This window comes from Pezoporus occidentalis, unplaced genomic scaffold (assembly GCF_034315485.1).
Source record: "Pezoporus occidentalis ecotype Australia unplaced genomic scaffold, CSIRO_AGI_Poc_V1 ctg10, whole genome shotgun sequence".
Classification (NCBI taxonomy): Eukaryota; Metazoa; Chordata; class Aves; order Psittaciformes; family Psittacidae; genus Pezoporus; species Pezoporus occidentalis.
The window spans coordinates 4,472,620-4,497,677 of NW_026912779.1; the positions used below are offsets into that span (position 1 = coordinate 4,472,620).

At 43.6% G+C, this 25,058-nt stretch overlaps 1 protein-coding gene across 7 annotated transcripts in view; it reads right to left on the reverse strand.

Moving 5' to 3' along the window:
• The window catches only part of XPO1 (exportin 1), a 40,380-nt gene extending 23,517 nt beyond the window's left edge, over positions 1-16,863 (reverse strand). Inside the window, exons 1-5 of one of the 7 annotated variants that reach the window (XM_062610051.1) lie at positions 16,455-16,658; positions 15,973-15,996; positions 12,091-12,222; positions 8,311-8,412; positions 4,372-4,444 (exon numbers count right to left, since the gene is read on the reverse strand). In XM_062610051.1, the coding sequence (XP_062466035.1) occupies positions 4,372-4,444; positions 8,311-8,412; positions 12,091-12,216 (301 nt within the window). In that variant the 5' untranslated portion in view covers positions 12,217-12,222; positions 15,973-15,996; positions 16,455-16,658. Of the gene's footprint in view, positions 1-4,371; positions 4,445-7,076; positions 7,141-8,310; positions 8,413-12,090; positions 12,223-15,174; positions 15,200-15,972; positions 16,659-16,708 lie in introns of those variants that run through there. The other 6 variants (XM_062610043.1, XM_062610069.1, XM_062610060.1 and 3 more) reach the window with 6 other exon arrangements.
• Between the last annotated feature and the right edge of the window lie 8,195 nt (positions 16,864-25,058).

A 25,058-nucleotide genomic window follows, 5' to 3' on the forward strand; every position in this document is an offset into this window, starting at 1 on the left:
GCAGTTTTTCACACTGTGAGAGAAAATCCTTCTGAGACCACAGCACTCTAATCAAATTGCACCCTTTGTAAGTATTATTAAACAATCAACTAAACAGTATCTGAGTTTAAAGCAATTTATTATCACCTCTATAAACTCCAAACTTTGCTTGACAATGGTAGTACAATCCTCTGCACATAAGCCAAGTTCACTATGAGATGTTCTGGGATATGCCACCCACCTTTCACTAAAGCAGCTCGGTAAGGTTTGAATGAAAACCACATTACACCATTTGCGTAAGCAATCCAAAACATCCTCTTAGGGACTAAATGCATTATGAAGAACAAATCTAACCCATTGCTATGGTTTATGACTAAACATGTCTCAAGGCTGAACATGCAGGCCAGCCACCAGATTTAACCTCATTTTACCAGCCCTGCGCCCCATAAACTCCACTCCTGTCTAGATAACCCCTTGGTTCAAACTATGAACTCCAAAACCAAGAGAAAGCAGACTCATCACTGCGTATTTCTGAAAAGTAAATCCACTGTTGTGCCCAATGCCCACTTCAGAACCATGGGAGGATACTACAGACAAGCTCTCCAAATGTGCTTACACTCCTCAAGCTTCAAAATCAGCGACACCTCAGGAACAGAAAAACTTTCTATGAATGCCCTGGGTTCAGCTGTAATAGTAATTTTTCTCCTTCCTAGTAGCTGATGCAGTGCTGTGTCTCAGCTTTACTCTGAGCACAGTGCTGGTAACACACCTATGGCTTAGTTATTGCTAAGTAATGCTTACCCCGATCAAGGACTTATAGTCTCTCATGCTCTGCCAGTGAGGAGGAGCATGAGAAGCTGGGAGGAAGCAGAGGACACCTGACCCAAACTAGCCAAAGGGGCTTCCATACCACAGCACATCATGCTCAGTATATAAATGGGGGAGAAGTCACCCAGAAAGCCCAAATCACTGCTCAGGTTGAGCTGGGTATCAGTCGGCGGGTGGTGAGCAATTGTACTGTGCATTGCTTATGTTTACTGGGTTGTTTTTTTTCCTTTCTCTTTCAGTTTTATGTTCTCTCCCCTTGTTATTTCCCTTATCATTATTATCATCAGTAGTAGTTGTTTTGTATTATACAATTATTGGACTGCTCTCATCTCAACCCATGGGATTTATATTCTTTCCATTCTCCTCCCCATCCCACCCAGAGTAAGTGAGCATGGCGCCGAGTTACCAGCTGGGCATACACCATGATTACAAGTCAAAAGGTACCATGGCCAGAAGAGTTCAACTAAAAGCTACTTTAAAATGAGAGCAAACTTAAGCACAGAGTTTCAAGACTAAAGAACACATTTTCCTACTTGCATTTGGAAGCTAAAACCTCCCAGGCATTCTGACTGCAGCAGTAACAAAGCCCTGGCTAGCCTCAAGACCCAACAAGTCATTCTGATGTACAGCTGGAGGTACAGCTAGGAAAAGACACACAATTAAAAGGTTACAGTTCAGGCTCTATAATTAACTAGTTTTGGAAACAACCTCCCTGAAAATACTGGGAGAAATACAACTTTTCCATTCACTGACAGCTCAATTCAGGCCACTCTTCACTTCAACGCTTAAGTGCTGCTATAGCTACAAAGGGAAAACAGTATTGTCTCATAAATGGATTTAGCTTCATCTTAATCAAACGTAAGATCTGTCAGCTGTATTTACTACACAAACCAAGTTAAGACATATTAAGCTTATAAAGTAAGATATAAGATAACATTAACTGATTTATAACCTGCAGGAATTGTCACTAAGCATTGCTTTGTTACACTGAGTTTATTTCCTGCACCCATATTTTACCAGTTACTTCAAACCGGAGAACCCTGTCAGCTAAAGGAACAACTGGAGCCAGGATGAAACTCCCCCTCAATTTAACCAGTTTCCCTATCTCCCAGGTAATCAAAGCACCTGAACAAGCTCTGGAGCAGTTCTTTTGTACCAGCCAGCACCATCAGCCAAAAAAACAGAACACCAACTACCACCACAGACCAAATGAAACTGGATTAGAGAGGAAACACTGATTCTCCCTCCTAAACCATTGAGGTCAAGATGCCATGGTAGCTAAACATATTTAGTTCCTCTGCTACTGATGTACAGGAGAAACCAGACAAGTAAAAACCAGCTAACCCAGTTCCCCAAAAATGCAAAGTCATTTCACAAGTATCAGTTTAGCCCTGTGAAAGGGAAAAATATTTTATAAGGTTGAACTAAAGGCACACATAGAATCACAGAATGGCATGGGTTGGAAAGGACCTTAAGATCATCCAGTTCCAACCCTCTGCCATGGGCAGGGACACCTCACACTAGACTATGTCACTCAAGACTCTGTCCAACCTGGACTTGAACACTGCCAGGGATGGAGCTTTAACCACTTCCTTGGGCAGCCTGTTGCAGTGCCTCACCAACCTCACAGTCAAGAACTTCCTTCTTATTCATTAGGATTCCCCCTCCCCAAAATCTTCAGAAAAAGTACAAAAGTCAGGAAAAAAATAAGAATACTTAAAACTGACTGCATGGCTACTGATAGTAACTTTATTTTGCATTGCAATGTACTGAGCTACAGACACGGTGTCTTCCCAAGTGACAGGAACCAGTCGAACAGTGCTCTCATGTCTGCAAACAGTAAAGTAACAAATCTAAAGCACCAACTCAAATGTATCAGTTCCACAATTCATTTATGCTATGTATCCAATATTATCTTGGCATCTTGAGACTAAATGAGGTAGCATGATCCAAAACACAGCCAACCACTTCACCCTACCACTACCGTTCCTCACCTATTCCATGCATTTAGAGTGTGCCTTTTTAAGGCTTGGAATTACTGAGTTACATTCTGTATTTGGCACTGTGTTTGGTTCAGTTCCAAACTATCAAGTAAGCCTAACTTAGCGTCATCTATTCTACTACATCTCCCTTCACCAGTGGGCAGTAGTAAGCTGAATAACTACTGACTCTTTACTTTCTTCCTGCTCTGCTGCCACAGCCAAAAACATTAGGAGAGCAACTTCCAAATGCTGAAACTAAGTGCTCATATAACAAGATACAAGTTGACATACTCTAAAGGCACACAGAAAACTGAACTTCAGGGTGCTCCACTGATTTCTCAGAAGGACATAGTTGTGCCTGAGCCTCAGTTGAACCCGCTTCCTAGAAGCCTACACGTGTGTTTGCAAGAGCAAACCGAATGTGAAACTTTAGTTTCACTTTCAGAGAGAGCTTTGCTTTATCTGTCAACGTACAGTTGGAAGGGATGGGGGAGGGAAGGTAAGAATAACCACAGAAACGTGGAAGTCTCCCTCAACACACTTTTTTCCATCAACACATTATAATCAATATCCTTTCCGAACCAAAGCACTGAGTAACAATGTAAAACACATCTGAACACTGTTAATGTGAACTCGCAGCATAACTCATAAAACTGTATTAACTTTAATGAGTTCCAAGACCAGCCTTTAGTATAAAGTCAAGTATGGAACAACATTCAATGTCAAAAATTGAAAGCAGTTGTACTACACTTTGTCCTGACACTTCTCTGTAAAGTCCAAGTGGCAACGGCTTGACAGAAAGCTACATGAACAAGCAGTGATCCTGCAGCAGAGGTACCTCCCTTTACCACAGGTAACATCTAAAACTCAGCAGACACTGCAAGCTGGGAGAGGGGAAAAAATAGAAATACATTAAAAAGTGCAGGATTTATGTTAAGGCTTCCAGACTCTGCAATGAAAGAAGACTGCAGATTTTCCCTACGCTGTGCTGCCAATTACAGTAATGTAGCTGCACACACACATGCATTAAAGCAGACTTTACAGTATTTCGCTGCCTAGAAGAATGAATTACCATTAGTAGGTAAGACTATGCATTTACTTATGTTTCTGTCTTAAAAGAATCACAACAGTTTACAATCTCCAAGTTACATAAACCTACACATGCTACCGGATGGACCATGTCGCCTACCAGAAACATGACTGGATACTGGTGAGCCTGTGTACACTCCTGTGCCAACTACAGAGAGCCATAACCTCCACCTCAAAGCCAGGAGCTGACCTTAGAAGCTGCCTACTGTTACACCTTTTCAGGTAAGTCAGTACAACATCTAAGCAATGATGTTTCAAAACTATCAGTCACAGGTTTTACCTTCACGGTTTCAGGTGCTCACCACCCCACCTGGACCACAGTCACAAAAGGGAAAGCTGTGGTTGCATCATACAGAAAAGCACAGATGGTCTTACTACATGACAGAAAGTTACTAGCCTAATTGGATTTGAAGCTAAAAATGACTTCACTGGGGACTAACAGTCTAAATCTCAGTTAATACACGAAGAGGAAAAGACAAAAATCCCTCCCTACCTTCACACTGGTTCCTTGGTAGAATCTTCCATCTTGTTTTTATCACATTTTCCAAGATTTGCAGTCCATAATACTGAAATTGGAGAAGAACAGAATGTGAGTACATTACTGTAGGACTAACTAACTTTCAGGACTCTCATTCAATCAGACATTCACGCTTAACACCTAAGACTTCAAGATTATTAAGCTAACAATTTTATTAAATATATATATATACACACATGTCTATTCACCCATTTACTGAGGTTTCATGCATTTTTCTTTTCTTGCTTTTATTCTTCACTACTCTACGTCCTGCTGTTTGATCATGCTCACACCAGGAGGGGAGGGGGGGGGGGAATAACACTAATGAAAAGCCCTCACTCTGGCAGACAATTTTGGCTATCTGGAGAAGTAGCAGCCAGATATGAATTTCTATCATAAATGACTGGTCATATGTTCAAGTATTAACACAACCAGGCTCCTAAAATATTTAGCAGCTTGGATGGTCTCAAGCTTCCTATCGTTCTTCTAAGAGCTGAAAAAAAAAAGGTCTTGTCTTAGCATCATATGTCCTGCCACTGGCACTTCCTAAAGAAGGACTTCCCAAACTTCCCTGGACTGTTACTTTAGGAACAGCAAGACAACCCACAAGGTTTATTTAATTTCAATACCCACCCCAATATGGCAGCTATTTCTACTATTTAAAGATGAACTTTTGTGCTCAGTCAAAGAATAATAGAAATGTGAATAAACTCTTGGAAATCCTTTTACCTTTCAGGAATTCCTTCCTATGTTCTTACCCAAAACCATTAGGCTTGCAAAGTAATCGGTAAGGCCACAGTCCCTCTGCCCATTTGTCCCTACTGCCAACTCACAGTAACAGGGAAAGAAGTTTGTGGTGCTATGATGGAAGAACTTTAATATGTAAAACCCCATTAGCATGAATAGACAGGAGAGAAAAGGGGACGAGGAGGTTTGTTGTTATTTTATCTGCAGTGGATTAGGAAGAAAAAAAAAAATCATCATCGCATCAATGCCTGAAAGGTAAAACTCAAGTTTTCACAGTTCAAAGTTTGGCTGAGAATAAGAGTTCCTCTTTAAAACGGTTAGTTGTTATACAAAGTAGGATCATGAGCATTTCAACCAAAGGGATCACGAACACTTCAGTTTCATTAAAAAACACCGTGTCGACTGTCCCAAACTACATTGTATTAAAATACCACTTTTGCTGTTCTCAACATAACCTACATCCCTCTGCTTCTCCATCCGACCAGGTTTCTACAAGCTTCACGTATACATCCTGCATTTGCATGCTGTCATCTTCCAAAACTCTCGGGTACCAAGAAAAAGTACGCATTAACAGACTAGCAATGGTATTTTTCTTCTGCACGGTCAGCAGCAGAAGTTTATCAATGAGATTTTAAATCTGAATTTACTTAATTACTTAACATAAAAACCTAAATGAAATCAAGGGATGTTCACAGAAGGAAATGTATGGAGACATTCTTCAGTAAAATGCTTCGCTTCACGGGAAGTGATTTCAGACACTGCTACAGATTCACAGACACCATCTGCAACCGATCCAGGCTCACAAGACACCCTTACAAAAGCTTCTAACAATGTTGAAAATATACACATTGGTATCAGACAGCCCTAACGCCCCTGAAGCAGATCTAAACACCAGTTAAATGTCTAGATTCTACAGGCACCTGCATCACTTACCCTTTCAGGTAACAGCTAACCACAGATGTTTTGCTCCCAGACTTTTCTCTACCAGTCAACTTATTTAGCCTTTAAGACCAGAATGGCAAGTTTACTTTCACTTTACAAAAGCACTGGAATACCAACTACCACCTGAAAATCCTGACCTAAACTAAGGACAGACTTTATCTTTGGTCTTTTTCTGTGCCCTGCGTAGGATTTCCTCCAAGTAAAAGAGAAGGACAGACACTTCTAGCAATTTGCCACGCTTAATTCCACATTACCTGCCCAAATACCTAACTCAGATTCACACACCTTAAACTGTGAAGAGGTTCATGCCGTCTAGATTTCTATTCATTCCTTTGTACAGATGTGACTTCAATTCTGCTCTCAGCTAGTGTCTTGCTCCTCTCTTCCTCAGTACTATTCATTTTTCCTAACACTTGCATATGAAATTAAACTGCAGCAGAAATGAAATCACTGTATGCAGTCTTCACCTACACATCCTTCTTGCCATACCATGCCTGAAGGCTTCCTCAGCCTGCCTGAACACTCCGCAATGGGCCTTCTGGGTTTTTCATCTTGGTTTTTTAGCTTCCCTTGATTTGATGGTTCTGATTTTTCCTTATTTCCCTGATAATCAGCTACACTAAATCCAGAAAGAAGTCACCGACACCAGTTAGAAGTTTTGCTGTTTGTACTCTTGGAAGTGTGTAAAATCAACTCTTCCAATAGAAGACAAAACAAACACTATCATCTGCTCATAAAACAAACCTTTCAAAGTTCATTTGCTCTTGGTTTGCTTATTTCTAACTAAGAGGAATTTGCTACCCAGTTATGTAGATGAGGGACAGGTAACAACAAAGACTGAAAAAAAAAAGCATGAAATGATCCCTATGGTAGAAATGTCTGTGGTACCCTTATTACTTATTCTATGCACCGAATCCCTTTCCCTCCCGCCTCCCAAGAAACAAAAACAATTGATGAACAGAATTCAGTTAAAGGGAATCAAAAGGGTAGACCTTGTGGAGGCCTGCCGTCAAAGCCTAGCTGTGTCAGTTGCACAGGAAGACACCCCTTTTCTTCCTATTACAAGCAATCAACATAATGGAACATTATGATTAATATCAGGTAGTGTTAACAGCTTTAATTAAAGAAAAAATATGATTGCATAAAAGCCAAATGTCATAGTGCATAAATTTAGCACCAAATCATTTGCAATTTATGTAAATTGAAGAATTCTTTACCTGTTGCTTTCTTTCTGTTCCTTTAATCATCTCATTTTTCACAAGACAAATTTTGAGTTTTTAAAAATACTGTTGATAAATCAACTTAAACATTAGTAACGTCTGTCAGTATAAAAAGCAAAGTTTACCAGGCAAGCAAACAGGCAAACACTGTTACTTAAAAGGTAGCACTTTGAGGAAGTTCTTTAAACTCTTTTCCCCTGAACTTCAGAGAATGGAACTGCTTCATGAATAGCCATGATTTCAGAAACCAGCCAAACACGGTTATTTTCTGTTCGAACACAGTGTGTATCAAGCAGAAAAACATGCATGTCAGTTATCTGAGGTAATAAAAGACAGTGAAAACACATTTCCATCAACTTTTCGCTTCAAACTTCAAAAGCCTTTGGTATAGCATTTAAAGTTGTAGAAAAAAAACACCTGAATGCTGCCCCTTTTAGTCTCTACCACAATGGATGGATTCAAATCAGTAGTACAAAGTAAATGTAAAGACTAATCTCCTACTACAAAGAGTTTGGGGTGTTTAACTTTCACTGATCGCTCAAAATCTTGGCCTAAAAAGGTGTCTATTTTGTCTTTTATATACCTAGGGACAAATTCTCTCCTCAGTTACGTGCATATGGCTCTCAGGATGATCAAGAGAAGACAAGCACTTATCCAAGGACAAAATGTGGCTCTAGGAGACTTTTCATTACTCAGATGTATACAGACACACACCAGTCTTTGGAACTGGCATTATGCTTATACGTGCCTTGAAAAAAAACCTTGTATTTCCAATTTAGCTCTTCCTTTTTTACAAAAAAGGGAGAAAAACTCTTGCCAATATAAAAGGAGGTTTGTCCTTCTTTTGTCCATTTACAGTTCTTGTTTAAAGCCAACTTGGGAAACAAGACAATAAGAAAAATGTGGCTTGAATCAAGAAAGTCTATGGCTAAAATGAGATACCTTCCTCAAAGTTTATGAATGGAAGAAAGAGGAAATCCAAATAAATAAAAGTTAATTTGCTTACTTTGGTATTCATGTTCTGAGAGAACTCCAAAATAGTATCAACTCTTGTCCACGCATCAGGATGTTCTTTTAAATGAGTCAAGACTTCCTGTGCCATTCTTTGCTAAAATCAAGTTTAATAAAAACAAGTATTAGCATTAGATTACTTAAGAAATTATATACTCTCAGTGACATTAATATATAACACATCTTTAAACCACATATCCAAGAGTTACAGAACTCAATCAGGCACAATAAGTCCCTTAAGCCTCCTTCTGTGTGACAGCTGAAGTGTTAACAACCAAACTCCAAAAGTGCATTGATGCAACAGGACTTTACTTACTTCCACTCTTCCATACCGAATAGTTCATCAAGAGCAGCAGTGAACATGTGAGAACAACACACATTACAGGGGGAAAGTATTAGAGAATGAGGTTTTCTTCCCTTCAAGAAAGTCATCCAGGTATAATTGTACTCAAGGGCACCCAATCTTTCTACTTCTACTGTAGGCATGCATATGAAGTGCTAGCCTTAAGGAGTACTGTATCATGCTGTGAAGTTGTTGGTTTTCTTTTGAAGAGCCAGGGAGCAGAGCATTAGAGATCTTCAATCCCTACTTTTGAGGAATCCCTTGGTATATCTAACAGCTTACAAAACAGTAATAGAAACTGGTTGGGGAGGGGGGACGGAAGGGAGCTGATCATGCTAATGGTTTGTTCTTTACTTGGGACTGACCTTACCAATTCTTGTGCTAGATACCATGGTTTCAGTAACTTGCACAACCTCATCTGAAGCAGTTACACACTGAAATAGTCGAGCTCATTTTAGCTATCCTTTCAAAAGCCTGCGTGCCCATAAGCATTTTTTAAGGAGCCAAATGACAGCTGTTTTCAAAAATGCATTGTGCTGACAAATCTTGCTGCAAGTTGCATCATCTCCACCATCAGACACTGTCTTACCAACAAGATGAACATTTTGCATCCCAATCATCAAAACTTAGATCATTCTTTCACTGTAGAGCCAATTCAATGGCATTACAAACCAGTTAAAGCTTCACTTTAGGATTAACTTCAACAGAAATTACTACAGCTGTGCAGATTCCTAGTTTGCTGCAAGAACATACTTGGGATAATCACCAAGTGATGTAAGAAAATAATGTTCTTCAGTAAGAAAGAAACCCTATCAAGACCCAAAATCTATATATTTATCATGCAAGAAACACAAATTGGGCATGGGATTTACCAGATAAAAATTAAAAGCTGCAACAGTAAGGCACAAGGATGTCTAAAATACCTGTACAACACTGGCATCCCCACTTCATACAATTGAGCCCATAGTTCCCTGCCTGACACTGACCAGAAAGGAAACCCCTGTAGATTTGATATGGAGAAGTACCACACCAATATTCCTTGTAAGTCCAAAAGCAGCACGACCATATTCTCACATTATGACATCAGTGCTTTACAATAAAATAAATAAAGGGGAAAGAATAACTATTACTTCAGGTTCAGCCTGGGTGTGTTTTTATAGCGGCCTCCTTAGCGCTTCCAATACCGCTGACATACCACAGGATCAAGTTTCAGCACCAACAGCACATATACAGCTCAATATTCCTCTCCCAAGCCCTGAAGAGTTTGTTCTCATAACCACTATCCCCTCTTCTGGACATCAATTTCTGTAGTTTCTTAAAACCCGTGTAAACCAAACAGTAATACTGAATCAAGACAGAAGCCTCACTGTTTTGTTGCTACCAAGAAAAGGGTATCAAATAACAATCCTTCTAGACATGTGAAGATCTAACAGACCAGTACAATTAAGAGCCTGGGATGAGCCCAGGTAAACACCTCTGAGTCATCTCAAGTTTGGTGCACTAGGGTGGGGTTGGGGATATCTATTCTTTCCAGTCATACACCAACAAAAAAAGCCCCAAGAACAGAAAGAAAAAAGCAACAAGAAGTTAGGACAGAAAAGAGCTTCTTTCTTGCCTAAAAGATACCAGCAGATAAAGGCTTTTGCAAGCAAAGATAAGAATTAAGCAGAAGGAAGAGACAGGTGAATCTGAAGGCAAGTTCAGCATGGGCCATCCAGGCCGCATTCTAAACCTTTCTTATCCCAGCATACACTCATCTATTCCAGGCAAACTACTGTTAATCTCCCAATTTTATTACTTAGTTTCCTAAGCTTCTCTTATTCCTGTCACCCTTTAAGACATGATTTGAGCTGATAGGCTCCACAGAGAAGCAGTGACTTCTGAACTCCTTGCAAGAGGTAAGAGCTCAGACTCACTGAAATATGTCTCCACCTTTGAAAGCGTACTACAATAGGAAACCAAACTCTCATTGAAGCAACACATGCACCTAAAAGAAGTTTCTCTCCTGATTCACTTTTGCTAGTTAAGTGCCCCCTCTTGGATTTTCACTTGTTACATCAGTCTTCTGAACGCCAGAGACTAAACCCAGCTGTTTCAAGTGAAGAAACTTCTCCCACCACCAGAACAATGGCAATTCGATCATTGCCTTTAGTGTTAATCCCCTACTCTCCTCATAAACCTTCCCAGCTTTTTAAACTCCATTCAAACAATACTTTAAGCACCACCTACTCTGTAAGGCAGCACAGTACACAAACATACCACAGAACAAGAACTCAGAAGTTCATACTCTGAAGGCAAAAGCTACAAGCAGTTTTCTGTCACAGAATCATAGAATAGTTAGGGTTGGAAAGGACCTTAAGATCATCTAGTTACAGCTAGTAACTGTTTGAATTCTGGACACTCAAAATGCAAATACTTCAAGAAAGAGCAAAGTATTTTTAAAAACCCATAGGAATTCACATTAAGTCTTACAAAAGCTTCTTTTCTTTTAAGACACACACAAAACAAGTATAAGCAAGTATATTACTGTTTATTCTAACAGCTGGAAGGAATAGAAAAGCATCAGCTACTTTGTCTCATTTTAATTCACTTATTGTTGTGCAAGAATATCTTAGGAAGAGATGCCCGACACTGAAACTCCCAATTTGTTAAGCACAAACAATTAACATTTGGCAGAACAGGACCTCTGCCAACACCCTTGTGGCAGTACTTGCTTTCAACATTTAAGTCTTATTTCCGAAGTAGTTCAGGAAATACATCAAAGCAATACAAGATTCACTTTCAAGACAATATATGCATGCCCACAAATGCACATTCTCCCAGTTTGAACTTAGCCTTCACAATCTGTTCTAAGGCCAAAGAAAGACTGCAAGAACCATCAGACAAACAATAATGGGGGCAGGAGAAGACACAAGAAAGAACAAACTCTCCTCTTAAATTGTGCGTGACATGGTTGTTTGATTTTCATGGTTTTCTGATTCTGTGATTCCAAGTACAAATACAGCAATAGTGCCATTAACATTTTTCTCTTAAATACAATCCTTTAGTGAAGCCAACATTAAATTTATGGCTTCACAATCCCACCCCCAATAATAAACTGCAGGTAATTCAGACCTTTCTCAAGAACTAAGTCAGAGAAGGTAAGCTGCAAGCAGAAGTGCTCTTACAAAATTTTACTTGGCAACACCTTTCAACAGCAGGAGGCATGCTAGAAATGAACACACACTAAACTAACACTGTTCCAAGCGTCATTCCAATGTTTATAACGTCAGGCCTGCCTTTAAATCAGGGCATGTCAATTACCAGTGAGATTCCAGTCACTAGCAGGGTAAATTCACTAATATTACTGATTTTTATTGGATTCATTTTGCTCAACTGATTTTCTGTAAGGTGAAACATAGTCAAGAAACATAGGTTCTAAGTCCACATTACCTGCGCGCCTTCTCCATGGTACAAGCAGTTCACCACATTGTCCAAGAGGTTGATATCCAGTTTCTGGTTAAAATCCAGCAGCTGGCGAGCTGCATGGTCTGCTAACATTGTCATAATTGCTGGCATAGATTACTGCAAAATAAACAAAAAAAAAAATTAAGAAATTATTACTCTATGTAGTTACAAAGCAAGTGCTTCAACTTGAGCATCTCATTTGAATGAGGTGAGCTATGTTAGCAGTACTGGACAGCACTGAACAAAACACTCCTGCGATTGCCAAGTGAGGAGTAGGACAAAGTCCTTCTTTGGAAGGACATTCACCCATCACTGCCCCAACTAAACTCATAGAATCAACTATGTTGGAAAAGACCCTTAAGATCATCAAGATGGATCCAACTACTACTCCAGGACTGCCAAATTCTCAGGGTCTTCAGCAAGTATAGCACGTAAAACACACTAGTCTACCAGGTGCATTATGAGCAAGCTAAAGCTGATTTCAAAGCAACTACAAACCCCTACTAGCCCCTAAACACACGTAAGCCACCAAGCTTGCTGGCACAAAGCTTGCTGGCACAAACACCTAGTATTGTTACAACCAAAACCCATACTGGGTATCTCAGACAGATGTTTAGTTTCCAAGCCCAACATGCGCATTTAGAAGATCAATTCTAAAGAGCTTTTCAATAACTGGCTATGGAAGTAAGTGAATGTGATCTACATACACACTAAGAAATTAGCCAGAGGATGTTTTGCAAGTACTTGAGGGGAAACAAGAACCACGTACAAGTAAAAAATCAGCATTGAAACTAAGGCAGTTGACTGTTTGAAGGCACTTTGAGAAGATGAAGTAAGAGGACTGTGAAGTCAGCAGGTTACTCCATGCACATTAGGACACTTGAAACTGAAACGGAATTCTACGGGAGCTTTCAGGCCCCATAAAACCAGCCACACATGCATTAACTCTTTGTCCTAGATACTACGGCCTCAGTATTATGCAAAGGAAGTCAGGTGGGGTGTGTGTGTGATTGTGGGTGTGCATCGAGGATGCTTTCCCACTGGAGACTGGTACAGGGCAATTGTGAAAAGCCAGAAAATTAGCCAGAAGCCACAGAATTGTGGATGGTTAAATTATACTCTACCCTTTTCAAGCCACACACACCCCACCCCATGCTGGGAGCATCTGATCAAGTTTATTGCTGCCTTCTCACAGTCACTGGCAATCTCAACACAGATTCCTACCCTCCCCTCTACAGCAGCTCTATGCCATTCATCCCCCCTTTTCAGAATCTTCCATAAGGCTTCAGTTGAGAATTAGCCAGATGTCTGGACACTGCAAGAGCTCTACTGTAACTTTTTCAGGGATATGTGCATACTCAGGAAGATACCATCCGAAACTTCCAGAAACACCCTCATACACCCAGCCAACCCCTTTAGAGTAACCCAGAAGTCAGATTTGCTCTTACTAAATAACCTCATGTGCAAATAAGAATTCTTTTTATGCCTTGCATGTTTAAGTCATGCTCAAAAGTTAAGAGCAAGACAAACCTGTGCCTCAACCCAAGTAATTACTAATTAAGTGAAAATCCTACAGAAGCATAAGGACAAGGAAAATCTTTTGGTTGTAAATGCTTATTTGCAAGCAGTGTCAAGGAACTTCATCTACTTCTATAAAGAAAGATATTAACTTCAAAACCCAATCGTTTGAATTGTATTTTGAAGTCAACCACTCAGTATTACTACGCTAACGCAATCAGTTTGAGAGCTCCATCTCAACATCCAGTCAGCCATCTACCTGGGAAGACAGAAGGAAATAAACATCACGTAGAATAAATAAATCAAAACTAACACTCCACATCTGTCCTTTCCCCACAGCCCCTGAAGTTTACGAAATCCAGGGTTAAGTATAGAAGCAACAACCAAAACAAAGCAGCGGGGAAGACCTATTTAATTCTTTTAACTTAAGAGGCCACTTGAAATCCCAGCTCATCTGGCAGAGGGGCAGTAAGCAGCACTACTAGAAGGGAGCTGCACCCATGAATAAGCTCTGAAGCTCAGAGCAGTTAATTCTCCCACCAGACACGCCCCTTTTTGTTCACATCTGGCCTCTACCGGGAGCGGGGAAAGCGCTTTTCAAACTACAACAAGCGCCGTAAAGCAGTCGTTCCTCAGGTAGGGCCATTCATTTCTGATTTAAGCCTCTTTGGGTGGTTTTTAGACCCTAAGAGCACAAACGAGGAGCCACGTGACGCAGAGAAGTTATTAACCACATGGAAGCAGAAAGGAAATGTTTTGAATAGGGCCCTCAGCCACTCCCAGCATTATCTTCAAAATGACCTACCTACTGGCAAACTGAAATACAGAAATGGCGGCTTTGTGGTCAATACCAACTGCAATCAACTCTATTTCCTACTCATCACGCTGCACCCACATGAAGCTTCTAATCTTTGATTGACTACCCTCCTATACTTCGTTCCCCATCATGCCTGAACTCCAGAACAGGTTTAAACCTCGGCTCCAAGAACCACCACTAATCAATTCTTCCATACTATCGGGGAAATAGAAACAAAAAGTTAAATATCTCAACTATAACACAGCGAGAATCTGACATCTACCGAAGGTCAAAAGAACTGCATTCGCAGCACTGTTTACATAGTTATTCCAACTTCCAATGACCCCGGACCTTTAACACAACAGATGATGATATACTTGATATATTCATTTAAGCATGTCGTGCACGGGAACAGCAGCATACATTTAAGCAGTGAGAAACGCTGAGTATTCACAGTGAACACTCAGAGCACCTTCAACCTTAAAGCTCAATGGGGGCAGCGACTAAAAGCAAACAAAACCCCCAAAAAGACAACCTGGGAGAGTCACTCAGCTCTATTCCTCAGCATGCAGTTCCTCTACTGAACGCCAAGTGAATTACCGCCCCAAGACCCTCTTCCAATGAATTAGTTGCATCACTTGTGAATTCCTCCAGCTGCACCGCATGGAGGGGAGCACACCGCAGCCGCATTACACTTCAAACGCGCCCGCAACGAGACGATCCCTTCCCTTCCCTCCCCTCCCCACTTCACACACACGTGAATGTACGAGATGCAATCACACCGCTCCACCAACATCCTCCCGGCACCTCGGAGCATTCATTTTCGGGCACGGCCGCGCCCGAAATCACCTCCTCACCCCAGCGCGGAGGCCTTGCCCCTGCTCCCGCCGCACGGCCGCGCCGCTGCCCGGCTCACGAAGGGGATGCGGGGAAGGGGGGGGGGAGCAGGCCCGGTGCGGCGGAGCAAGGCGCGGAGAGCCGGCGGGCCGGGGCCCTGCGGAGCGCGGCGGGCCGGCGGCGGCGCGGCCCCTCCCTCCCTTCTCTCCTCCTCTCCCTCCCTCCGCTCCAGCCCTGCGCTCTATACAGGGCCCCCCACGTGATCCAGGCGGACGTTTCAATACTGCTGCACAGACACACAAAAATATTTCTGGAAACTTCCACTCCTAATAATTTACAGATTATGTCCCCGCTTCGTGCCCGTACCCGAGCCCAACCCCCCCACCCCAGCCCGCTCCATCCCCTTCGTAACGACGGGCAAAGCCCCCGCCGTGCGGCCCCGCTGCCGCCTTTCCCGCAGCATCAGCGCTCCGCTCGGCCAGGCCGAGGATGCTCAGACCCCAAACCCCATTTTAAGCACACACACACACACACCCCCAAGGGTTTTCTCTCCTTCCACTTCGCGCCCTTCATACACACACACTTGCGGCCGTACCCCTCCCGCTGCCCCGCACCTCCTCCCGAGCGCTTCCCTCCCCCCACTGCCCCCCACCACGTTCCTCATCGCGGCACCCCCCCACCCCCCACCATTCCCTGCAGCCTGAGCGCGGACTTACCTAGGTGTTTCTTACAGCCTCTTCCTTCAAAAAGTAGGGGTGGGTGAGGGAAGTTTCTAACCACACGCCAAAAAAAAATAATTCGAAAATAAAAAAAGGCCACTAAAAATAACCCTTCCCCCCCCTCCAAAAAAAGAACCACCGAAGGGGTGTGGGGGGGAAGGAAGACGAGCGCACCCTCCTCCCTGCCGGCTATGGACGAGGAGCGCCACTCCTCCCCTCACTACCCCTGCAAGCAGCGTGCCCTGGCCTGACTGCACTAAGCTCCCAGCACAAGCCCGCGGCCCCCGGGCGGGCGCTCCCCTCGGCGCCTTCCGCTCAGCTCCGGCGCTCGGCCGCCCGCGCTCCCGACAGACGGGCCGCGCTCCCCTCCTCTTGCTCGGGGAGGGGGGAGGAGAGGGGTGGGGGGTGGGGGGGGGAACTGGGGAGGGGAAGGGGGGTCGGCCTCCAGAGGCCGCTGGTAGGGCGGAGGGAACTTCTACCTTCCCGGCGGCCCTGGCTGCCCCAGTAGCGGCCCGGCGGGGCCCTGGCGCTGTCTCCCACGTCGCTGGCTGCCCAGGCCCGGGCCCTCGCGGCCGGGTCTGTCGGTGCTGCTGCGGCTGCCGCCTTTCCCCGCGGCCCGGCGGAGCGCTCAGTTCAGCCCCATGCCCACCCCCCCCCGGGCTCGCACTAAACTTTGCCCCCTCAGCTGCGCCGGCGGCTCCCCCCCCTACGAGCAGGTCACACGCACAGCGACGGAGGCGGCGGCGGTGGTGGTAGCAGGGACTGAGCGCGGCGCGTCTCCCCCTCCTAATGCCACAGGCTCGGAACCGGCTCAAACCGGTTCAGACTGGGAGATTCCATCTCGGTTTAGTTTTCAGCCCATGGCGCCGCGGAGCGTTTGGAAACCTCGGGCCTCCGCCCAGCCGGCGCTCCCATTGGTCTCGAACCGTGCCGCCGCGGAAGCGGCCTCCACGCTCATTGGCTGGAGGGCCTGTCAATCACCTGCTGTCCTCGGAGAGGGGCGGGGGGAGCGAGCGGCCGCGGAGGGGGGGGTGAGATTGAGGGGATCCGCCCCCTCTCCAGCAGCGTTTTGTGCGCAGAGGGGGGGGGAGGGGGGGCGGGGGGCGGGACGCTTCTCGCTGATTGGTCGAGATGAGCTGTCACTCAAAAGGCGGACGCGCCTCCGGGTGGCAAACGGCGGGCGCAGGTGTCGCCGCGCTCTGATTGGCTGGCGGCTCGGCGTGACGCGCGTGTCTGAGCGCGGCTTTTGGGGCTGCTGAGGGGAGAGGGCGCGCGGGAGTGTGGGGGGGGGAGGGATGGTCGTGGCAGCCGTTGGGAGCTGAGGGCTCGTTCCTGAGGGGACTGGGGTGCGGGGGTGTTCCTGAGGGCGAGAAGGGATTAACCCCAGTCGGGAGGGCTCCGGGTGCCTCTCGTGCCGCGTCCCGGGGTCCCTGAGGTGTTGTGTCTGGGGGAGCGCAAGGATATGGCAGAGAGCTCTGACGGGGGGGGCGCCGTGTGGCGATGGCGGGCTCTGCGTTACCTCACGGGTCCCATCGCTTCGGTAGGGGTATTCTTCGCTGGGTTGCAGGCTGGCTGCGTGGCAGAGCCCAAAATGTGGTGGTGAATGATGTTACCTTGAGTTGGTCGGTAGTGGTCTTCCTCACGGTTCAGTACTGGGGCCGGTATTTGTTGGTATCTTTATATTAAAAGGACCCTGCACTGGGCACTGGTGAGGCCGTACCTTGAATCCTGTGTTCAATTCTGGGCCCCTCACTACAAGAGAGACACTGAAGTGCTGGAGTGGGGCCGGAGAAGGGCAACGGAGCTGGTGCAGGGCCTGGAGCACAAGTGTGATGGGGAACGGCTGAGGGAGCTGGGGGGTTCACTGGGGACCTGATGGCTCCCTACAACTGCCTGACAGGAGGATGGAGCCAGGAGGGGCTGGGCTCTGCTCCCAAGGAACAAGGGATGGGACAAGAGGAAACGGCCTCAAGCTGCACCAGGGCAGGTTTAGATGGAGCTGAGGAACAATTCCTTCCCCAGAGGGTGCTCAGGCATTGGAACAGGCTGCCCAGGGCAGGGCTGCAGTCACCGTCCCTGCAAGTGTTCACACCCCGTGGAGACGAGGCCTCAGTGTCATGGGTTAGTGGTGGCCTTGGCAGGGCTGGGGAACGGTTGAACTTAATTTTAAAGGTCTTTTCCAACCCAGCTGATTCTCTGATTCTCTGGAGCTGGGGCGAGCAGTGAGGTGGGTGATGAGCCTGTGGATGGGAACAGCTTTTGTGTCCTGAGGCCAGTGGGTGGTTAAATCCTTGGCTTTAGACTGGGCTGTGTGAGCAGGAGGGGTATCAGTGAGGGGTGGGTGCTAGTTTACCCCTTACCCAGACAGTCCTGTACCCTCCACCAAGGCTCGCATGGGTCTGAAGGATGGTATATGCCCCATTCTCTATGTTGCCTGTATTCATGGGATATGAACCTGCATTCCTTAAGCTCTCACAACTTCTTGCCAATGTGTGGTTCAGGTTGGTTTGCCTGCATATGAGAGAAACCTTGAACTGTGTGAGGAGGAATGCCCGTCAGTCAGATGTGAACAGGGGTGATCTCAGGGCAGAGACTGGCTTTTCAGTGGTGACACAAACTCAGCAGGCTATGGTTGCACGTCTTGTTGCTACCTGAAAGAGTGGAAGAATGTGCTTGCCAACTTCCATATGGAAAAACCCTTATGCAGTGAAGGTACTCAGTACTTGTGTATGCATTTCTTGACAGTCTCATCCCCTCATTTTAAAAAATGATAACTGTAGACAACTTATTTATGAAAATAATTTCTATGAGAAGGATACTGGATGATCTTTAAGGTCCATTCCAACCCAAACCGTTCTATGATGATGTTATAAAGTATTTAAATTACCTTCTAGGAAAAAGTTTTGCAGTTTTCATCCCCTAGTAGGAAGCAAAACTTCCTCTTTGGTTATGATTTTGGGACAGCAGAACACTCAGTGAAATTGGTTATAGATGTGATACTTTTCATCTTTAGAATGCCATGTCCTCTTGGTGATATCCAAAGGAATCTTGCAGAGTGAGGTTCACCTGTGCTATGCCCAGGTGTGTAGGGGAGAAGCTTATGCTTAAACCCTTCTTACAGTTTAAAAGGGAAAAAAAATAGTGCTTTCTTGTTTAGACTTCACAAAGAAGTCTGTCCTTTCAGAAAAGCTGAGGTTTGCTCACAAAGGCTTTTTTACATTGCCCTAATCTCTGTTCTAAACCTGGAAAAGCCAAACAGGCAGTAATCTGAGAAACTGGGAAAACTTTTGGATTTGCTCTGGTGGGTTTTTGGGGAGTGGGTTGCTTGGGGCTTGTTTAGCTGTCGGCTTTTTATTTTCCGAATGGAAGTGTTACGAGCCATCAGCTATATGCTTGGTTTTAGCTTATATGTAACTCAGTGCAGCTGCAGACAAACAATAGCAAGCCAAGATAACAGGAACTTAAAATCCCGAGAATTGTGAAAACTATGAGCCAGGGCAACCAAAATGTATAGAAAACCCAGTTCAAATGGGCTCAGTCTTGAGGATTGAGCAGCTTGTGACCTCTGGCAAGGAATCAAGAAAGAGAACAAAGAAAGGTGAAGTAGCGGACAGCAGGAGAATGACCACCAAGGGTCTTGGAGACCCTCAAAGACCGCCAGAAGACACTCGTGTGCCAGCAGAAGGGTAAAGGACTCTGTGGTGGTGAGGTCATGGAAATCTCTTACTGCGTATAACTTTTCAGGGAAAAGAATAAATATGTATGTTTAAACTGCATTGTATTTATGCAGTCTCTTGGTGAGCTCGGAGGACACAATTGGAGGAGTGATCCCCTGTGTCCCCAGTCCTTTAACTGTCTCTTTTTAACACTTAAAATTATGTGTTGAGAGATTTCTTTATTGTTGTTTTGGGCAACAATAAGAGAAATCGTGAAATGTTTGAGGAGGAACGGTCCTCTGCCAGATGTGAACAGGGTGATCTCAGGGCAGAGACTGGCTTTCCAGTGATGGCACAAACTCAGCAGGTTACAGTTGCCGGTCTCGTTGCTACCTGAAGGAGCGGAAGAATGTTCATGCCAACTTCCATATGGAAAACCCTTATGCAGTGAAGGTACTCAGTACCTATATATGCATTTCTTCAAAACCATATTTCCTTATTTAAGAAAAAAAAAACTACAGCTGTAGAAAACTTAAAGCTGATTTCTATGAGGAGGATACTAGATGATCTTTAAGGTCTCTTTCAAACCAAACCATTCAGTGATGATATTATAAAGTATTTAAATGTCCTTCTAGGAACAAGTTCTGCAGTTTTCATTCCTTAGTCTGAAGTAAAACTTCCCCTTTGATTATGGTTTTAGGACAACAGTACATGGTCAGTGAAACTCATTACAGAAGTGATGCTTTTGATCTGTAGAATGCCATGTCCTCTTGGTGGTATCCAGAGGAATTTTGCTTCATGGCAGGGTGGGCTATGCCCAGGTGTATAGGAGAGAAACTTATTCTTAAGCCCTTTTGCACCATTTAAAAGGAAAAAAATATAGTGCTTTCTTGTGTATGTGTTCAGCTTGAGCCTTCACAAAGTAGTCTATCCTTTCAGAATGCTGACTTTTGCTCACAAAGCCTTTTTACATTGTCCTAAACTCTGTTCTGGACTGTAAAAACTAACCATGGAGTTGTATTTGAGAAACTGGGAAAATACTTTGGTTTTGCTCTGGCAGGTTTTTTGGGGGTAGGTTGTTTGGGGTTGTGAGTTAGTGGGTTTTTTGGTTTTTTTTTGGGGGGGGTCGTGAAATAGAAGCACAGCAAAGATCTGGAATTACTAGTATTGATCTCTTGGAAAAGGTTTAAATTGTCCTTAGCAGTCCTATAGACCACTCCAGAGTGTTCAGTGGCATATAGAGAAGTTCAAGTTTGTATTGATCTTGTTTGCCACACTACTTTGTTACACTGTGAGCTATAGCAACCTGTAAAATAGAACATCACTCAAAGAAGTTAACAGGCTGGCTTAACAAAAACAAGCCCTTTGATTCCTGATCAGTGAGTTATTTAAAATAGAAGTTACAAAAATGAATTGCAGAAATGGAAAAAATTAAGTGGTGCTCCTATATCAACATGTTTAATTTCTTTATCCATTATGGTTTTAAGTGGTTTGCCCTGGTAGTTGTCTGAGCGCCTGGCATGTGAAATATAAGCCTCTCAATTACTGTTTGTTTTTCATCTCAAGGCTCTAAGAAGCTTTTGGTCGAACCTGCTTGGATAAGTTCTCGAGGCTTAAAAATCTGTAGCAGAACTGAATGGAATGATTATAGAAAGAAATACTCTGTCATACATGCTTGGGATAGTAATGGGCAGGCTGGGGCACCTGTGAGACCCCATTTCGGAGAGAGAAAAGTAATCTTGGAAAGGGCTTTGGGGTCTTTCTATAAGCTATGAATGCCAACATAAAGTGTCCAGTAACATTAGTATGATTATTGTTCAAGTTGTCTTAATCTTATTTTATTTTACTTTTTTAATATCCTATAAAGTGTGTGTGTTAGCAAAGACATTTCAGCATTTGTTTTAGTAAGTTGAGGGATAATTACAGCACCAGCTTCATAAAGCTTGTTCCTCAAGTTCTTCTACATGAATATTAGAAGTTTTATCAGAGAATGTTGTTAACCTTATCCTAACAACTGATTCTCTACAATTTACATGATTTTCATTTAATTTAGATTGCATTATAGATGATAGCTAGGTATGTAACATTTGACTACATGCTGGAAATACCTTAAAACTGACCTTTAAAGAAAGCTTCATGCTTCTTTAAAAATCAATAGCTTCTACAAAAGAGTTTGAGGTTTATGTGGGAGTTAACTCTTTCAACCAAGAATCCATCAACAAGTGTATATTTACTGGTGCTGGGAGCTTGCTCTGTTGTGTTAAATAAACTCGAAAATACTGTGTGAATGTATGATGTGGCAAAGTATGTGCAGTAGTTCAGAATAGAACTGAGGAAGGATCCCCTCTCAGAAGGTTATTTTTCCCCAGTGCGTTTGTTTCTTTAGCGGAGGCTGCTTTTGAGATCACAGTGCAAAAAAGGAGGACATTTTACAGAATTAATACTAGATACAGAGCAGTGGTGTGATGTATGTCCTATTCGAACAGGCATTTCCTCACTGGTAGAGAGTCACCGCAGAGAAAGCTTGTCAGGACTGAACCAGTAAATCAAACTTTAGCCTGGAAACACCAGGCTCCTTTTACATAGGAAACTTAGGTTCAGTGTAATTGCCTTCACTAATGCTGATACTGTAGGACATGGGGCATGATCATGCAGAAAATCTCAACTGTTATAAATGAAGCTCACTGCTAAATTACCATTGGTGTGAGGTTTGTATCCTAGCAGGAATGTTCTCAGCAGCCAGGGACTGTGCTCTTGCTGCTAAATCACAGAAAAGAAACTTAGTTGTATGTTTCTGAAGTCTTTCTCTTAGCTTTCTGCTTTACAGACAGTGTGGGTTCAGCCGTGAAACTGCTGGATTACGGTCAAAACCGGTATTTTTTTCCATATGATTTTTTTTAATCCATTCCTTCTGTGAAATGTAACAATTTAGCATTAGGCTTCTGTAGTGATCCCTAAAAGATTTCTAGTAGTGTGCAAATCAGAACATACTTTGATACATAAACTATAAATACATGTACTTACACTATTCTAATAACTATGGTTCTCCACTGCCTTACAAGTTCCAGAAGTGCTGTGGGGATTCTGATTCTTCAAACTTCATTTTTTGGCTTTGTGTTATGTGGTTTCATTACATACAATTCTGGGACAGCCAGGGAAACAACACTGCTATCCAAATACACACGCATGTTTCAGCAGAAGCTGAGGAGATGCAAGACCATCTGATACCAAATTTAGGTCCTGTGTGATACATTGCTGAGGGACAGAGCTGTGCCACGGGTATAGTCACAGGTCAGCTGGAGAGGTGAGGGCAGGAGGAGGTGTGACTGAGAGCTGTGTATCATCCGGGCTTGCCTCAGCTCCAGAAGGTGTTTGTAGAAGGCGTGACCCATGTTTGTGTGATGCCTCTGTAGTCTGTAAGTTCACAAGCTGTGAGTTATTCTGCTTTTATAAATGGAAACTGTAACTTTGAGACTTTTCTTCTTACCAGCCACAGCTGTCTTAAAGCAGTCACAGCAGAGGGCTGCATAAACCAAATCTCTTGGGATAAGTTTTGCAGCATTTAAGGATTTGAAGAGCTGAAATACGAACGCTCACTTTTTTTATCATGCGTAAAAGTAACTGCATCCTGTAACATTCCTGTCACGATGGTAACAAAGTGCTTTTCGTGCCTTGTTTATCTTGCTCTTGTGTAAGAATTAACAAATCTGGAGGTTTTGCAGTGTAACATAATTGAAGGTACCCTTGTAGTTGGTGGGATTGTATTTGTAAGTGGTTCAAGTAGATTGGATAGAAACAGCAAGCTGCTGATGGGTTAAAAACAGCGCTGTAACTCTAGCACTTAGAATAAACAGTGTCTGCGTGTTTTGATGTTCTAGCTAGCCCTGGTGTTCAAAACAAACCAATGTAAGAGACCAAAAAGTCAGATTCTTTTTTAACTCCTTCGTCTTGAGCTGAACGTTCACTTCTGTTTGTTTTCTTCTTTTGCTTTTTTTGGGGGGGTGTGGGGTTTTTTGTTTTGTGCATGACAAAGGAGTTAAAATCCTTGACGTCGGTTTGATAAACTGAATGTTAACTACTTCTGTGAGGCAAAAGAGTAGATGCAGATTTTCACATGGTCATCAGGTGTGGGTAATGCCCCAGAGTGAAATGTGTTTGTAAGAAACTGTGATAGTAACCAACACAACAGGGCTTAGTTTTTCAAGTGTGCTAGCTAAATCCTGTGCTTGAGGAGGGAGATGGTTCCTAGTTCTCCTGCAGTGGGAAGCAGTATCACTGACTCTGCTTATCTCATATAACATTTTCATCTCTTTTAGAAACGGCCCTCCTATCTTTATGCAAGCTGTGGCTGAACATGCTGTAGTTTGAGAAGGCAGGATATTTCTGATCCCTTTTCTGTAAGGAGTTAGGTAAAGACTGATTGAGAAACTGAAGGCTGTCATGCAAAAAGCAGTTGTTTTAGTGGGGTGAGTATATCCGGCGCTCAACTTTTCTGACACACATACTATCAGTAGTTGTAAGCTTATGCTTGTTGTTTTGTTACCACAGCTGCCTGTCTGTTGGCTCCTTTATTAGATGTTCAGTCTGGTATTTAGGCCTTGCTGAAATCAATAGGAAAATTTTGCTTGGGTTTCAGGTCAGCAGTGTGCCCTGGTAGAGATAAAAGCTAACTGCATACTAGGCTGTATCAAAAGGAGCATAACCAGTAGATCAAGTGAAGTGAGTATTCCTCTCTATTTGGCACTCAGTAGCTGCATCTGGAACACTGTGCCTGGTTTTGGGTCCATCAATACAGGAAAGATATTGAAAACTCTATGAGGCCAGCCACCAAGATGGAGGAGAGACTGAAGGAGCTGGGCTGCTTCAGCCTGGAGAAGAGTGAAGGGAGACCTACCAGCAGCCCCAGTACCTATAGTGAGCATTATGGAGAGCATGGTAAGGGCAACAAGAGTGAAAGGTGTAAATTGAAGGACTCTCTCTTACTGGAGGTGAGGAGGCTGTTTTTCACTGTGAAGATAAATAGGCCCAACAAAGCCCTGAGCATCTTGGTCTGAATTTAGTGTGGATCCTACCTTGAGTAGGCAGTTGTCCAAGAGATGCCCTAAGGTACCTTACAACTTGAGTAGTTTGAAGAAACTTGGATGCGTGACATTCTTCACTAATAATTTTGTAAGTTAAATTGTTGTTTACTTCTGGTCTCTTTCAATGGTTTAACTCCTGATGTGATCAAATCACAGTTTTCTTCATTTGACATACATCACTGATTTTAGCCTAAATAAACACTATCAGGAATGTTTTGTGGCCTAGGAAATAAATGCTGAAATGATCAGCTGTCTTGTACCCTACTACTACCCTTCTACTACATATTATATCATGGAGTCAGATTGGAGAAGTGCTGACAGATCTAATACACTGATCTTTTACGTC